Raw genomic sequence first — 16,878 nt, 5'->3', positions numbered from 1 at the left:
GTATCCTTAGGCAACTCATTTAATACAACAATGATTTATGAACTTGATTTCTTAAGTCAAATGGTGTGTGTTCAAATCCTCATTCTGCTAGTTAGCATAGGCACACTAGTTAACTTCTCTGTGACTCTGTTCTTTACCTATAAATTGAGGAACTATGACTGCCTATCTTCAAAAGGTTGCAGAAAGAATGAAATATTATACAAAGCATTTATCAAAGAGCCTTCTCCCTACTAAGTGCTCAGAGTTTGCCTTTATAAAGTATCTGTATTTTGAGTGAGTCCATTGTTAGGTAAAGTTCTACGTAATAACTCTCTGAGTTTCTTGATTGTTAAAAATCAGGAAACAATTGTATGTACTTCATAAGAATGTTATCAGGACTAAACGTGGGAACCCAGAGAAAAGTATTTTGTAAGCAAAAGGCTCTAAATTATCATTTGGTGAACATCTATATTTTGTTATTGTAAGATGATCTTGTATTAATTGAAAAAATATTTACTAAGTGCTTAGAATATAAAAGGTACTGGACTAGGCATTCTGCAGAATATCAATCAGATATAGATTTTATGGTAATACAAGAATATTGATACCTCTAATATGGAAGATAATGAATACCAAACCAATACTCTAAATGGAAAGTCTTTGAGGTAAGCATTGAAGAACAGAAAGATTTAAACACGGGGGAGGGAAGAGACGAAGAGGAAAAAAGGAGGCATTCCTGACAAATAGTATCACAAAAAGTTAGGAGTTGAAAAAATACAGATCATGTATAGTAAAAAGTGAGCGGTACAAGTTAGCCAGAGGAGAATATGTGAAGGGATGGAGGGCAAGTAATGAGAATGAAGCTACATAATAGAGTATGTTATATGTAGGAAGAACAACTGCCACAATTTAGATTAAAAGTTATGAGGAATTAAAAAGAACCACCTAGGTAGAAAATATATAGAAAAGGATTAGATAAGTTTGGTATTCTTAAGCCTCTGCCATTATTATTCTATGTTCGTGTTTCAGGAGGTGGTGAAGGAAGCATACTGACTCTCACATCAAGTTCACATTCCTGAATCTGAACTTCAAAACCTTTTGTAATCTGTCCCAGAAGCCCATCTTTTGTCACACTAGTCACCAGCTCTCTTGGTTTCCTCTGAGGCCATGAAAAACACCAGGTCCCAATTTCATGTGTTGGCTATTACTAGCTCCTGGTTTATTTTCTTCATCTTCCACCTATCTATGCCAGATTATAACCCATCCCTAAATCTCATTTCCATCAGAAAGCTTTCCTTGATGATCTAGACCATATCACTCTCTTCCATCTCTACGTACTTTATTGCATATCTATTTTATCAAATGGCAACTTGGAAGAACTATCACTGACCTAGGAATAAAATGACAAGGGTCCTGGCAGCATGTCTTCTCTTTGATTTGAGGCACGTTATTCAATGCCACACGTTTTGTCCTTGGTAAAATGAAATATTTGTGAATTAACAAACTTTAAAGTCATTTCCTGTCATGCATTCAACAAATATATAATGAACATCCACCTGTGCTGAGCTCTACCCCAGGTGTTGAGAATATAGAGGTGAAAACAAAATATTTATCTGTCTATTTATCTATCAGCTATCTATACTGTAATTGCATTCTGGTTTTGTTTTCTCTTTTTCTTTTGGATATGGAAGTTGTACTCTGTTGCCCAGGCTGGAATGCAGTGGTGTGATCTCAGTTCACTGCAACATCCACATCCCATGTTCAAGCGATCCTCCCACCTCGGCCTCCAAAATAGCTGGGATTAGAAGCATGCACCACCACACCTGGTTAATTTTTGCATATTTAGTAGACACGGGGTTTCACCATGTTGGCCAGGCTGGTCTTGAACTCCTGACCAAATGATCCACCCACCTCCACCTTCCAAAGTGCCAGGATTACAGGCGTGAGTCACTGTGCCTGCCAACTATGATTGTATTCTTATAATGTGGTGGTTCTCAAAATTGAGCTTGAATTATAATTACCTGGAAAACTTGTTCAAAGATTTCTCTGTTTCTGATGCAATAGATTTGGAGTAGGGCCCCAAACTTTTATTTTCTAAGATATTTCCAGGTGATGCTGATGCCACTGAACCAAGGACCACATTTAGAGACCTTCTGTTCTGGTAGACTGTCTATTGTTTTCACTGCTGTATTGTCAGTGTTTGGAATAAATATTGATGGAATTAAATAATACATTTGAAGCACTTAGTTAACTGATAAAGGGGGATATACAATTATTTTATACTTTAGAAGAAAAACTGCAATTTTGCTGAAAGGTAAAGGAGTTACTATAATCAGAAAGGTACAAGTTATAAGGAATAGTTTATATCCAAAGAAAAACAAAATTACTTCTAACCTAGAGGAAAGGGTAGAAAAGTCATAGAAAGCTTTGTGGAGCAGTTTATTTGCGCTATTCCTTGAAGGACCCGTACACTTATTTCAAAAATGCCTGTCATTACTCAAAATATTTTTAGTTCTTGTCTTTGCAATTTGTCTACTTAATCTATAGTGAATGTTTTCTTTTTTCCCTATACTCTATGGTGAATCTTTTTCTTAAATTCCCTCAAAGATTATAGAATTTTTATATTCTGATGTAAGGTTTGATATTTGGAATTAGCTAAGCATGACATTTTTGCCAAATCTGGTCAGGAAGTTGGGTGATTTTGTTGCATAATCCTGTTCTTCGTTAAAAATAAAGTACACTGTTCAGTTAGTGTACTGATTTTCTAGTATGACTTACAAATGAGGCCCAAAGCAATTTCAGGGTAGAAGTTCAAAAATCAGTCTGAGGCCAGGTGCAGTGTCTTATGCCTATAATGCCCACTCTCTGGGAGGCTGAGGCAAGCAGATTGCTTGAGTTCAGGAGTTCGAGACCAGCCTGGCCAACATGATGAAACCCCGTCTCTACAAAATACACAAAAAACTAGCCATGAGCGGTGGCATATGCCTGTAGTCTTTACTTGGGAGGCTAAAGCAGGAGAATCGCTTGAGCCCAGGAGGCAGAGACTGCAGTAAGCCAAGATCACACCATTGCACTCCAGCCTGGCTGATGGGAGTGAAATCCTGTGTCCCAAAAAAAAAAAAAAAAAAAAAATCATTTTGAGCAATGGATTAGGTTTATAGTTTCTGAAAGTGATTAGAGGACAGCTTCCATTTGGCCATACATTCTCTTGTGTGTTTGAAATCAGTCTTAACATATTTGGTATCAATCTATTGAAAGAATCAACATCTGAACATACACTATACCATGTACACTTTTCTTCAGAGTGTATGCCATGCTATAAATATCTAAAATTTAAACTTTATGGGAATAAAAAAGCAGTATAAAAATGGATGTTCTTCCAAGTTAGATCTATAAAAAAATATGTACTGGTACCAGGAAATATACATAGGTTTCTCTGAGCTCTTGATTTGGGGCCATTCAGTTAACAATAAGTATTAGTTTATGTGTTCTGGGCATGGAATTACATGGTGGGTCACACTGGTCCTGTATGAAGGGAGGCATGACAAATCATTCTACTAGTTTGCAATAGTGGGACTAAAGAGAACATGGAAAGCCTGTGACTAAAGCACATTCTATAGTCATAACTTCTCCCTTCTTGTTTGTCCCCATAGTCCTTCAACTACTCTCTGTTCACCCAGTCTTCATGTCCAGGGTATCTTCAGTAGCAGATCAGCATGTACTAGAATAGTATATTAATAGTAAATTAATAATGTTTTTAAAACCTTTACCTAAAACCTTTTAATAGAGTATACTAAATTTAGTTCGGTCTGATATAAATGAGAAAATCTACTAACAATCCCTAGGACCAAATGATTCTTAAAGATCTCCAAACCAGCAGCATCAGCGTCACCTGAGAGCTTATTAGAAATGCAAATTCTCCAGACCTGCTAAAGCACAATCTGACTTAACAAGTCGTGGCTCAAGGTGATTCTGATGCATGTGAGGACCACTGGTTTAGATAGTATCAGCAGCAGTAAAGAAATTCTGTCAAGCTGTGCGATCTTCTATGAATTTTGCAATATATTATAATACCCCATTACTATCTTCATGACTACTACATTTAATACATACACAATTACACACATATTCAACTTGTAAGTTACCCTTGACGGAACATGTATAAAAAAGGTATGGCTTCTCTTTGTAAAGTGATGGTGTAGAAGGAAGAAAAATAAATTTGTCTTTAGTTTTTTGAAATGATACTATCCTTAACCCCTCCCCTTTTGTCCCCAATAAATGAATCACACTGGGGAAACATTGCTAGCAGGTGGCTATTCTGTTTCTTTGGTATAGCAGGGAAATCTTGTTAGGTGATGTAAATGCACCTTATCATTTGCAAATATAAACTGTCGTGCGTCTTGGGTGAACAGCTAAGTACAGAAACGTTTCAAAAACTTGAAGGTAAATGGATGTCTTATTTGCAACTAAACCATCATACTCATGTCAAATCTATTCATTGGACAAGGATTCTGAGGATACATAATACAATTTTTTTGCTGAAATTTAGAAGTTTCATAATCCACTTAAGAGGCATATTTCAGAATAAAATAATTCTCTGTTTTGGAGTTAAAGCACAGACTTGGAGCAGTCCAGTCCACAGATGTATAATGCAATCTATACATATAATTTTAAATTTTCTAATAGCCACATTTTAAAAAGTGAAATGAATAACATTAACTTCAAAATAATTTTTTTAATCCAGTATACAAAAATATTACATTTCAACTTATAAACAATATAAAATTGATGAGCTACTTTTACATTTTTTGGTATTTGATCATTAAAATCTTTCATGTGTCTTACATGTATGGCATACCTCAACTGTAATGTTAAATTTTGACTGGAAGTACTTTCTTTTTATTTCTTCTTTTTTTTGAATCTTAGTGTTCTGTGAAATGATTTTTATTTAAAATACAATTTATTGCTGCAAAAGTAGATTTTATACCCAAGTTGTCATAAATACTAAAAAAGTTTTCCAATAGCCTACTGAACATTAGTTTTTATATTTAAATTAATAAAAAATGAAATTTAAAATTCAATTCCTCAATCACACTAGCTGCATTTCAAATATTCAATATGCGTAAGGCAGTGTAGATCTGGAGTGATGCGAGACCAACCTGGGTTAGAATCCTGACTTTGCCTCTTTCCGGCTGCTTGTCCTTGGGAATTTACCTAGCCGTCCCCAAGTTTCAGTTCTATCTTCGAATTGGAGTCGAGGAAACCCCACAGTGAATATGTTTTAACTCCTGCCTGCAAAGCTAACAGCAGAAGACAACCACTATTTGTTTTTCCCTTCATGGAAGTGGTGGACTCACTGCATGATATAATAAAAATCAGAACCAATCAATGTAGGGATAGTTAAGTAAATTTCATTATTCCATACTCTGAAGCCATAAAATGCTAATAACTAATTAATCACTAATTTATTTAATCACCAATTAATACTGAAATCGGTTATTATTAAGGAAGAAAACCGTAATATTAGGAATAGCACGACTGCTGCCCGTGTGCTCAAAAAAACCTAGAAGGGTCTGCCACCCATCCATTAACAGCGGTTATAGGAAGCAACAGAGTGGGGGCAGGGTCCAGCCGGCACACGCTTCAGTTTATATTTCTTGTCAGTTAATTTCCAAAAACGTTGTTCTAAAAAGGAAATATAATACTGTTTTACTTTAAGGGGCAAATCTCAAATGTGCTTTGAAACGACTACGCTTTTGCCTCAGTCTGGAATGTGATTTGAAATCTAGCTTAACTATACTATAATAAAAGGCCACATGAAAATATTTTGTCAGAACGAAAAACAAGCCGCCTTAAATCCGCTTTCGGTTGGCGGTTTCCCGCCGGTGGAACGGAAGCAAAACCGCCTTTGACGTCAAGGGAGGAGTCCCCTCCCAGTTACTATGGTGAAGTCTATGCGGCCATCTTTACTGTGGTCATCTCGTACCAAGGGTGTCGTAGCGGGGCTGTTGGGGCTCCACAGAAAGTCGGCGGAAGGTGAAATGGGAAAGGAATCATGCGATTCTGTAATAAGAAGCTGACAGAACCACGAAGGATCAGGGACTTAAAGCATTAGATAACTTGTTAGTGGGATGCAGGTTCCACAGGCAAGCAGAACGATTCAAGCGAATTAGTAAGGTTTCTGCCCGGATCTTGAGAGCCGCTTCCGTTGCTCAGCGGAAGTGTCGGTCGCAAGAGGACAGACGCCTGGAAGAATCCGCTATCGGCAGTGTGCACAACCGGAATCATGTCGAGTTTGGCGGTGAGAGACCCGGCAATGGATCGATCACTGCGTTCCGTGTTCGTGGGGAACATTCCGTATGAGGCAACTGAGGAGCAGTTAAAGGACATTTTCTCGGAGGTTGGTTCTGTTGTCAGTTTCCGGCTGGTATACGATAGAGAGACGGGAAAACCCAAGGGCTATGGCTTCTGCGAATACCAAGACCAGGAAACCGCGCTTAGTGCCATGCGGAACCTCAATGGGCGGGAGTTCAGTGGCAGAGCGCTTCGGGTGGACAATGCTGCCAGTGAAAAGAATAAGGAGGAGTTAAAGAGCCTCGGGCCTGCAGCGCCCATTATTGACTCACCCTATGGGGATCCCATCGATCCAGAAGATGCCCCTGAATCGATTACCAGAGCAGTAGCCAGTCTCCCCCCGGAGCAGATGTTTGAGCTGATGAAGCAGATGAAGCTCTGTGTCCAAAACAGCCACCAGGAAGCTCGAAACATGTTACTTCAAAATCCACAACTGGCTTATGCGCTGTTGCAGGCGCAAGTAGTGATGAGAATCATGGATCCAGAGATTGCTCTGAAAATTCTTCATCGGAAGATACATGTCACACCACTGATCCCAGGCAAATCTCAGTCTGTGTCTGTCTCTGGCCCTGGCCCTGGCCCTGGTCCTGGCCCTGGCCCTGGGCTCTGCCCAGGACCTAATGTTCTGCTGAACCAGCAGAATCCACCAGCTCCTCAGCCTCAGCATTTGGCTAGAAGACCTGTGAAGGACATTCCTCCTCTGATGCAGACTCCTATCCAGGGTGGAATTCCAGCTCCAGGGCCAATACCAGCTGCAGTTCCCGGACCTGGTCCTGGTTCCTTAACTCCTGGAGGAGCAATGCAGCCCCAACTTGGAATGCCAGGGGTTGGCCCAGTGCCTTTAGAGCGGGGACAAGTGCAGATGTCAGATCCTAGAGCTCCTATACCTCGTGGACCCATGACTCCTGGTGGTCTACCTCCTCGAGGACTGTTAGGAGATGCTCCAAATGACCCACGTGGAGGGACTTTGCTTTCAGTCACTGGAGAAGTGGAGCCCAGAGGTTATCTGGGTCCACCCCATCAGGGTCCCCCCATGCATCATGCCTCTGGTCATGACACTCGTGGCCCTTCCTCACATGAGATGAGGGGAGGGCCATTAGGAGATCCCAGACTGCTAATTGGAGAGCCCAGAGGCCCCATGATAGATCAAAGGGGTCTACCTATGGATGGTAGAGGTAGTAGAGATTCTCGAGCGATGGAGACTCGCGCCATGGAAACTGAGGTCTTAGAGACACGTGTAATGGAGAGGAGAGGAATGGAGACCTGTGCCATGGAAACCAGAGGGATGGAAGCAAGAGGCATGGATGCAAGAGGATTGGAGATGAGGGGCCCTGTCCCCAGTACAAGAGGTCCTATGACTGGTGGAATTCAGGGTCCTGGTCCCATTAATATAGGGGCAGGTGGCCCTCCTCAGGGACCCAGACAGGTCCCAGGCATTTCAGGGGTGGGGAATCCTGGAGCTGGTATGCAGGGTACAGGCATACAAGGAGCAGGCATGCAGGGGGCAGGCATACAAGGAGGAGGGATGCAGGGGGCAGGCATACAAGGAGTGGGTATACAAGGAGGAGGCATACAGGGGGCAAACAAGCAAGGTGGAAGCCAGCCTAGCAGTTTTAGTCCTGGGCAGAGCCAAGTCACTCCACAGGATCAGGAAAAGGCGGCTTTGATCATGCAGGTTCTTCAACTAACTGCAGATCAGATTGCCATGCTGCCCCCTGAGCAAAGGCAGAGTATCCTGATTTTAAAGGAACAAATCCAGAAATCCACTGGAGCTTCTTGAAAGGTTTTAGAAAATATTTGGCTGTAGTCTCAAAGTTTATTCTGTAGCATGGAGAATGGGTGCAAAAAGCTGACTTCTGCATCCCCACACTTGGATTAGGGTTTCCCTCCTCCTAGAACCTAATCTTACTTTTTGTTCTTTTTATTTCTTTCTGTTTTCCTTTTTTATTTTTAATTGAGGGTGGGGGGAGGAGGGAGTGTGTCTGTTCACTTTAAGTTACTGTAAAATGACTCTGAACATGACAACATTATGCCAAATAAGATTACAAAGAATAAGCAGCAATACTGAAGTTTCTACAGTATGTTAACTACATTTTTTAAATGTTGAGTAAAACTTCGTGAAAACTGCTCATAAAGACTAAAAGTTGACCTGTTAAAACGTTAATGTACTAAGATGGTTTTAAGATTTTTGATTGTATAACAAAATAAAGTTTACCCAAAAGTATAAGATACATTTTTTGGTAAACCATTTAAAATACAAAATCCTATTGGAGGCAATAGGATAAGCATTGTCTTAGTGTTTTAGAATTATTTTTGAAATATTAGAGTTAACAGGATAAGGTTAAACTTGTATTAGAATTGTTTTTTTCTAAAGTTGTGTTACCTGAAAAATCAAGGAGTGCACCTGGTTTACTGTTGCTTCATTTATCCCAGCCTTCAGAGACCAGCAAGGTTCTGCCAGGCCCCAAGCATCAGAGCATGTTGATTTTGCTGTGACAATTCTAAAATCAACCAGGTTACTTAAGTCCACTCTGATGAAACCCTATCTCTCAATACCTTCCAATTTCTCAATAGTCTTTAAGCCCTAAATCTGAGTCAGTAATTCTCTCACATCCTTGTCAAAAATCAGTGTCTAGGGACCAGTTGATCTGGATGAGTTATACATGATATTTGACTTTTCATAAGTAGTAGGTTTCACTAAGTAAACTCTCAGTTTTTTGGTATCTGGCTTTCATATACAGATGGTGTCCATTTGCTCCACCAGACAGGAGTTAAAAACCTTTAGACTAAACAGCATTTAACATGCCTTTTAGTTTTCTTATTTCATAATCTACTTTTCTATCATTAATCATGTTACTAGAATAATCAAGGCCCAAGTAGGTAGAAGTTTTTATATAGCCTGAATACTCAGTTGACTTATTGCTCATTTTACTTTTTGTAAGGAATACAGCCATTTAGTCCTAATATACATACCAATGAGTATTAAAAATTGGTTGAAAGATGGGGCTTATTACATTGTGCTACTACGACTTTATTTTTCCTTGAAAATAAAGCCTTGAGGATGTGAACACAAACATTTGTATTATAAAACAAGTAGTAATTAATAAAAGCATAAGTTATCAAATATCAGGTGATCTTCTGTGGAGAAGAAAAACCAATATCTAGTTACAGATTACAAAATGTTTAATACAAAGAGCTGAAAATGTAGAAATTCAGTTATCTTCCCTTTGCAAAACGTTTACATTTTAAATTAGTATTCTTTGTTCACAAGGTTTTCACCCCTATGCTGTTGTTTTCTACTACCTGTTTTACTCTGTTGTTCATACTGCTACTTTCCCATGTTTCCTATATGCCTCCCCTCTATTGGAGAGGATAACTCACCTTTACATGTGCGATAGTTATGGTTAATACTAAGTCACAGAGTTGGCTTGATCACTTTGAGATTCTAGTTGCTTTATCTCAAAGCTTTCACTGAAGGGCTCTAACTGAAAATTATTAAATGTTACAGTCTTTAGTCAAATCCCTGCATTGTTTAATGCAGAAAATAAAAATACAATTAAGGCTGAGTTAGTATCTGATATGTTTATTTTTAATGAATACATTATGCAAAAGTCTTCCATTGTGGATATACATGGGGCCTGATTACCTTTTGTTTTTAATGCAAAAGGCAGAACTAATGAAATTGCAGTAATGGATGGAACTCTCTTAGAACCATTATCTATATAGTTTGACAGTTGAAATAACTATAAAGACGTGCCATTTTGTGGTTGGTATGAGCAACATCTTGGTGATAGTCAGATATTAAGCTTATGTTCCCCAGAGAGAAATCCTCTGTATTCCAATAGCACCTTGTAGCTATCTTCATTACTGACAACCTTAGTTATATTGCAGTGCACTGTTTACCTTTTATCTGCTACTATACACTTCCACTCCCACAAATTGAACACAGGGACAGTCTATCTCACTACCATATTCACAGATGGGAAAAGGACAAAATATTCTATTAGAGTTATTAGGGGGAAAAATCCCATTAAAAGCACATATACTGCCCTCATAAGAGTTTAGATTCAACACAGAACAAATGAGCTATAACAACTATTTCCATTTTAAAAAACAATTAGAAATAGGTTATTAAAAACAATCACCTCTACTCTGTGAAAGCTAAGGAAATAGATTGTCCTCACTTCTGATTCATTGAATGTTCCAATATTGATGTAGAAAGCATAGAGCCTTATTTCATTTGATAGTAAAGAATAATGCAAGCAATATTGCCACAATCAGAATCTTTTATGTGTTTTACTACAAAATCATCGGTTATAACCCCTCACATCCTGAATTTTCCCTAAGATGTGTAGACTAAAATAAAATCACCAATTCATTCATCATAATAGTTGAAGATGATGGGGTGAAACAGTGATTTGCTAATGCTTCTTTAAGGCTTATCCTCTTGGGGAGTACATGTTTCTTGGGATTATGAAATGATCAACTTTAATCAGTGCCTGCCCATTAGCCCTTGCCCTCATATTACTGATGATTAATACCAAAAATATGTTTTAACATCTGTTGACTTCCTAGGATTTTGGAGGAGTTGATAAGATATAAGCTAATGTGAATCCCAGACAAAGGTAGGCTAATCTAAGTAAGATTATGTCTGGTTTTTCAACTACACTTTTCAGAATTCTAATGGTAGAAAGACATTTTAAAAAGAAAACCGTTAACATAATCACAGCTTGCAAAGCTTGTTTTTCCATGCTATGATGGGACATTGGTTAAGCACACAGAACATAATTTCCTATGGCGTGTCAGACCTTTCTCTTAGGTCTGATGAGGTCTATGGATAATTATGTGCAACAACCTACTGTGGCAGAGAAACTGAATTAGCAGTTACATCTGACAGTCTTCTCACAAAAGAATGTCAGTCTCTCACTATTTTATATCAGCTAATCTCTAGATGGACTTTCCTGGTTGAAGCTTGCTTTCTTCATCAGTCTCTTATCAAGAATGCTCTGGTTAAGAACTGATTCATATTAAGGACATTATTAATATATTGTAAGTATCCCTAAATATAAATTTTAATATTAAATATTAATAGGGATATTACATGATATTGGCATACTATATAATGTGCTTATACATATTTATTTCAAATGTTAACTGACCCAGATCTTTAAATATTTTCATTTGTCTTTATGCACCCTGAAACAAAAGTTTACTTCTTTGGTTGAAAATTCACCTTCACAAATATTCATATTACCAATTACCTTTCTCATAAAATATTAACTAGCATGTTTGTTCTTGATATTATTCTATAACAATATATAACATGTAATTTGAGGGCAGAATTGTGTCAAAAGTGACACTTGGGAGTCGGGCGTGGTGGCACACACCTGTAATCCCAGCACTTTGGGAGGCTGAGGGGGGCTGATCACTTGAGGTCAGGAGTTCGAGACCAGCCCGGCCAATGTGGTGATACCCCATCTCTACTAAAAATACTAAACTTAGCCAGGCATGTTGGCAAGCCCCTGTAATCCCAGCTACTTGGGAATCTGAGGCACGAGAAGTATTTGAACTTGGGAGGTGGAGATTAGAGTGAGTCGAGATTGTGCCACTATACTCCAGACTGGGCAGAGTGAGACTCTGTCTCAAAAAATAAAAAATAAGTGACACTTGGGGTAACATCATTAAAAATCAAAAACCTTGTGCTTATTAAATACTGCACAAAAAGCACCCAAATGTTTACCAAATAACAGCTTTTTTTTTTTTTCTTTTTTTAAGACAGTGTCTCACTTTGTCACCCAGGCTAGAGTGCAGTGGCACAATCTCAGGTCACTGCAACCTCTGCCTCCTGGGTTTAAGTGATTCCCCTGCCTCAGCCTCTCAAGTAGCTATGATTACAGGTGTGTGCTACCGTGCCTGGCTGATTTTTGTAGTTTTAGTAGAGACGGGGTTTCACCATGTTGGCTAGGCTGCTTTTGAACTCCTGACCGCAAATGATCCACCCACCTCAGCTTCCCAAAGTGCTGGGATTACAAGTGTGAGCCACCATGCCCGGCATTTAATAACAACTGTTTATAACCAAGAGTTGGTTTAGATCCCCAAAATAGGTAACTATCCTTTAATCACAGGGTTTTAAAAATAAAAAAATAAAAAGTAGATAGCTAATTACAAAAAATACACAACATTCTCAATCATAAATAATTTTGTATGATTAAGTACATATAATATCTGCAGACACTTGAAATGAATCTCATATGTGTTACAAAGGTTGGTCATTTTAAAAATTATATCTGCTGGGCAGATGTAGTAGTTAATGCCTGCGATCTCAGCACTCTGGGAGGTTGAGGCAGAAGGATCACTTGAGCTCAGGACTTCAAGACCAGTCTGGGCAACACAGGAAGATCCTGTCTCTATAAAAAATGTAAAAATTAGCTGAGTATGGTGATGTACACATTCTTTAAGTGAATCTTACAGACTCATTTTAATTTAAAATGAGTGCCAACACTGAAAAATGGTATAGTTGGGCTGGGCGTAGTGGCTCTTGCCTGTAATCCCAGCACTTTGGGAGGCCGAGATGGGCAGATCACGAGGTCAGGAGATTGAGACCACCCTGGCTAACACGGTGAAACTCCGTCTCTACTAAAAATACAAAAAATTAGCCGGGAGTTGTGGCAGGCGCTAGTAGTCCCAGCTACTTGGGAGGCTGAGGCAGGAGAATGGCGTGAACCCGGGAGGCGGAGTTTGCAGTAAACCGAGATCACACCACTGCACTCCAGCCTGGGTGACAGAGTGAGACTCCATCTCAAAAAAAAAAAAAAAAGAAAGAAAGAAAAAGAAAAATGGTATAGTTGAGTTCATAATGTGATTTTTTTTTTTTAAAAAAGGCCAACATAGGGCTTGCTTGGTGCCTTAACATTTATAAAATCATACTCCATATCTGAAACATCACTCTTGTTCTCATGTTAATCAATATAGTGACATAAATCAGGACTAAAAACATTTCCAGACACAAACCTTGTATAGGAGAGTAAATACAATCATCTATTAATACAACATATTTCCTATCTTTGGCTAAGCCTATACCCAAAATGATTTCATCTTTTTATGCTTATCAATCATCAGAGAAAAAAATCCTCATCTATTTTAAGCATCAGATAAATTACACTATTGAAATTATATAATTATTGTCAATGTTATTGAAGTTTTTTTCCCTAAAAGTTTTAAATATCTTTGGACAAGAAATCTCAAATTGGTGATCTGTGGACCAATTGAGCTTACAGATATTTTTTATTTGACCAGTCAATTTTCTTGAAAATTTTGAACTTAAATGCCTGTAGAAGCAGCTTATATTCTCCAATTTGGCCACAAGCCCAACCTCTTCCTATCCTTCGAGCTTGCAACTTAACACAATTATTAGATTTGATCAATATTAGTGTCTAATTTGACAAATATGACATAGAAAAACTTGCTTAAGGCCAGACGTGGTATTTCATGCCTGCAATTCCAGCGGTTTGGGAGGTCAAAGCTGGAGGATCACTTGTGTACAGGAGTTTGAGACCAGACTGAGCAGCATGGTGAAACCCATCTCTACAAAGTACACAAAAATGAGTTGATTACTTGGCCATGGTGGCATGGCTCTAGTCCCAGCTACACAGGACGTTGAAGTGGGAGGATCACTTCAGCCCAGGAGGTAGAGGCTGCAGTGAGCCGGGATCTCGCTACTGCACTCCAGCCTGAGTGACAGAGCGAGACCTTGTCTCAAAAAAAAAAAAAAAAAAAGAAAAGAAAAACCTGTTTAGCAACCGGTTCAGCACACATATTTCTGCAAAACCAACCAGCAACAAAAGGAAAACCCAGGGTAAACGAAAACAAAAATCTTGACGCATTTTTTATTTGTAGATTTTGGTGAGGTATACTGAGCAAAGGAATGTCCTAGAAAAATAAGCCAATCAGTATATTTATCCCACAAATGTTTGCATTTTCAATAAATATTAAGCCAAAATAGCAGTATCTTCTTTTTCAATGAAAACACATATTTGTAAAATATGATATATATTATTCATGTATATAGATATTAAACGCTAACAGCTCTAGAATCAAGATATTGATAGTATACATACTGGAACACTGGAACATAAATTCTTTTTTTTTTTTTTTTTTTTCTTTTGAGACAGAGTCTCACTCTGTGGCCAGACTGGGGTGCAGTGGTGCAATCTCAGCTCACTGCAACCTCCATCTCCCAGGTCAAGCGATTCTCTTGCCTCAGTCTCCTGAATAGCTGGGACTACAGGTACTCACCACCACGCCCCACTAATTTTTGTATTTTTAGTAAAGACGAGGTTTCACCATATCGGTCAGGATGGTCTTGATCTCTTGACCTCATTATCCACCTGCCTCGGCCTCCCAAAGTGCTGGAATTACAGGCATGAGCCACAACGCCCAGCCCAGAATTCTTTAATTTCTTTATCTGTTATTGATGTACCTGTCAGCCTCTGATTCTGTGATTCTCTACTATCTCACTTTGTTGCCTGGAATGAATATGAAGCAACCTGTACCAATTCAGGAATCTACTTATGTAGATTTTAGAAAGTGACCCACTATATGTAACTTTCATGTAACAGCCACAGTAATTTAAACAAAACAAAAGCCCTTAACCAGATCATGTTATTTCCCTGTTAAAACCTCTCTTGGCTTACATTGCTCTTAGAATAAAATTCAAGATCCTTATGTGTCCTATGTAGCCCTGATATAGTTTGGATGTGTGTCCCTACCCAAATCTCATATTGAAATGTAATCCCCAGTGCTGGAAGAGGAGCCTTGTGGGAGGTGATTGGATCATGGGGGTGGATTTCTCATGAATAGGATCTCATTTCATCATGAATCTCATGATGGTGCTAAACCATGAATCTCATGATGGTGCTAAATTTCTCATTTCATCATGAATCTCATGATGGTGCTAAACCATCCCCCATGGTACTGTCCTCATAATAGTGAATGAGTTCTCATGTAATCTGTTCATTTAAAAGTGTGCAGCACCTCCCCCTCCACTCTCTGGCTCTTGCTCTGGCCCTGTGCCTGCTGCCCCTTTCCCTTTGTCATGATTCTAAGTTTCCTGAGGTCTCCCCAGAAGCCAAGTCAATGCCAGCATCATACTTCCTGTACAGCCTGCAGAACCATGAACCAGTTAAACCTCTTTTCTTTATAAATTACCCAGTCTCAGGTATTTCTTTATAGCAATGCAAGAATGAACTAATACAAGCCTTAAGTATACCAATGTCTCACACTACCTTTGGCCCCTTACTCACTTCTACAAATATTTTGGGCCTAGCTTTATTTAATTGAATTTGCCAGACTCATTCTCATCTCTGTACTTGGGAGTTTCTCTTGCTCATCACCCACTCTTTCCTCAGGCCTTTGAATGGCTAGTTGATTCTCTTTACTCAGGTCTTGGCTTACATACTATATTACTTACTCAGACAGGCTTTTCCTGGACACCTGGGAAACCACAGACAAAGCAAATGTAAATTTAAATGGTCTCCCAATTCTCTCTCATAATCTTGTTGTCTTTCTTGTTTGTTTGTTAAGAGTAGTTTTCTTACCTGAGCACCACTTACACATTGTATGGGATTAATCCATATTCTCCAACCCTTTGCAAAGCATAATAGTTGTTCTATGCACCCACCAAACTTGATGACTGTCATGAATGAGTTACTCTTCATTACGTCCATGTTACATTTATCATGTAAATCATGTTTGTTGCCAAACAAATCTATGCTAGTTGTATCTATTACTGTAATATATGAATATGCATATAGGCATAAACATAGGTATAGATAATATGTGTATATATGAAATACAATTGTAAAAATAAAAAAGTTATTTCTATGAAAACTATCTTGAATGCTTTGAAAGATAGATAGATAGAAAGATAGATAGATAAGTAGATAGATAGATTTATCATGTCAACTGTGTTTGATAGTGTATTAGTCTGTTTTCATGCTGCTGACAAATACATACCCAAGACTGGGCAATTTACAAAGGAAAGAGGTTTAATGGAGAACTCACAGTTCCACATGGCTGAGCAAGCCTCACAAGCATGGTGGAAGGCAAGGAGGAGCAAGTCACGTCTTATATGGATGGCAGTAGGCAGAGAGAGCTTGTGCAGGGAGACCACTGTTTTTAAAGCCATCAGATCTCATGAAACCCACTCACTATCATGAAAACAGCATGGGAAAGATCCACCCCCATGATTCAGTCATCTCCCACCGGGTACCTCCCACAACACAGGGGAATTATGGGAGCTACAAGATGAGATTATGGGAGCTACACAGAGCCAAACCATATCAGATGGTAAACCAGTTTATACCAATTATACTATTTTTTGTTTTATATAGATTGATTGATTGATATTAGCATGAGTGTAAAAAAGTTATTTCTATGAAAACTATGTTGACTGTTTCTACAAGATTTTATAAAAGTTAGGAGCTAAAAATACATCATTGTTAAATACTGTGGGGGCAAGGTAATTTTTAAAAATACCTTAAAAAT

General features: G+C 38.6%; 2 protein-coding genes across 3 annotated transcripts in view; one reads left to right on the top strand and one right to left on the bottom strand.

Annotated features, from left to right (window-relative positions):
* Positions 1 to 16,878, bottom strand: part of PRKG1 (protein kinase cGMP-dependent 1) — a 1,324,128-nt gene that overhangs the window by 588,548 nt on the left and 718,702 nt on the right. The window lies entirely within an intron of this gene.
* Positions 5,933 to 9,897, top strand: CSTF2T (cleavage stimulation factor subunit 2 tau variant). Its single transcript, XM_003903939.5, has one exon. It carries the CDS (start codon positions 6,266 to 6,268, stop codon positions 8,111 to 8,113), a length of 1,848 nt encoding a protein of 615 aa, XP_003903988.2. The 5' UTR covers positions 5,933 to 6,265; the 3' UTR covers positions 8,114 to 9,897.

This window comes from Papio anubis, chromosome 11, assembly GCF_008728515.1.
Source record: "Papio anubis isolate 15944 chromosome 11, Panubis1.0, whole genome shotgun sequence".
Lineage (NCBI taxonomy): Eukaryota > Metazoa > Chordata > Mammalia > Primates > Cercopithecidae > Papio > Papio anubis.
The sequence above is the reverse complement of the archived record's forward strand: the minus strand, read 5'-3'. Positions and strand labels throughout refer to the sequence as shown.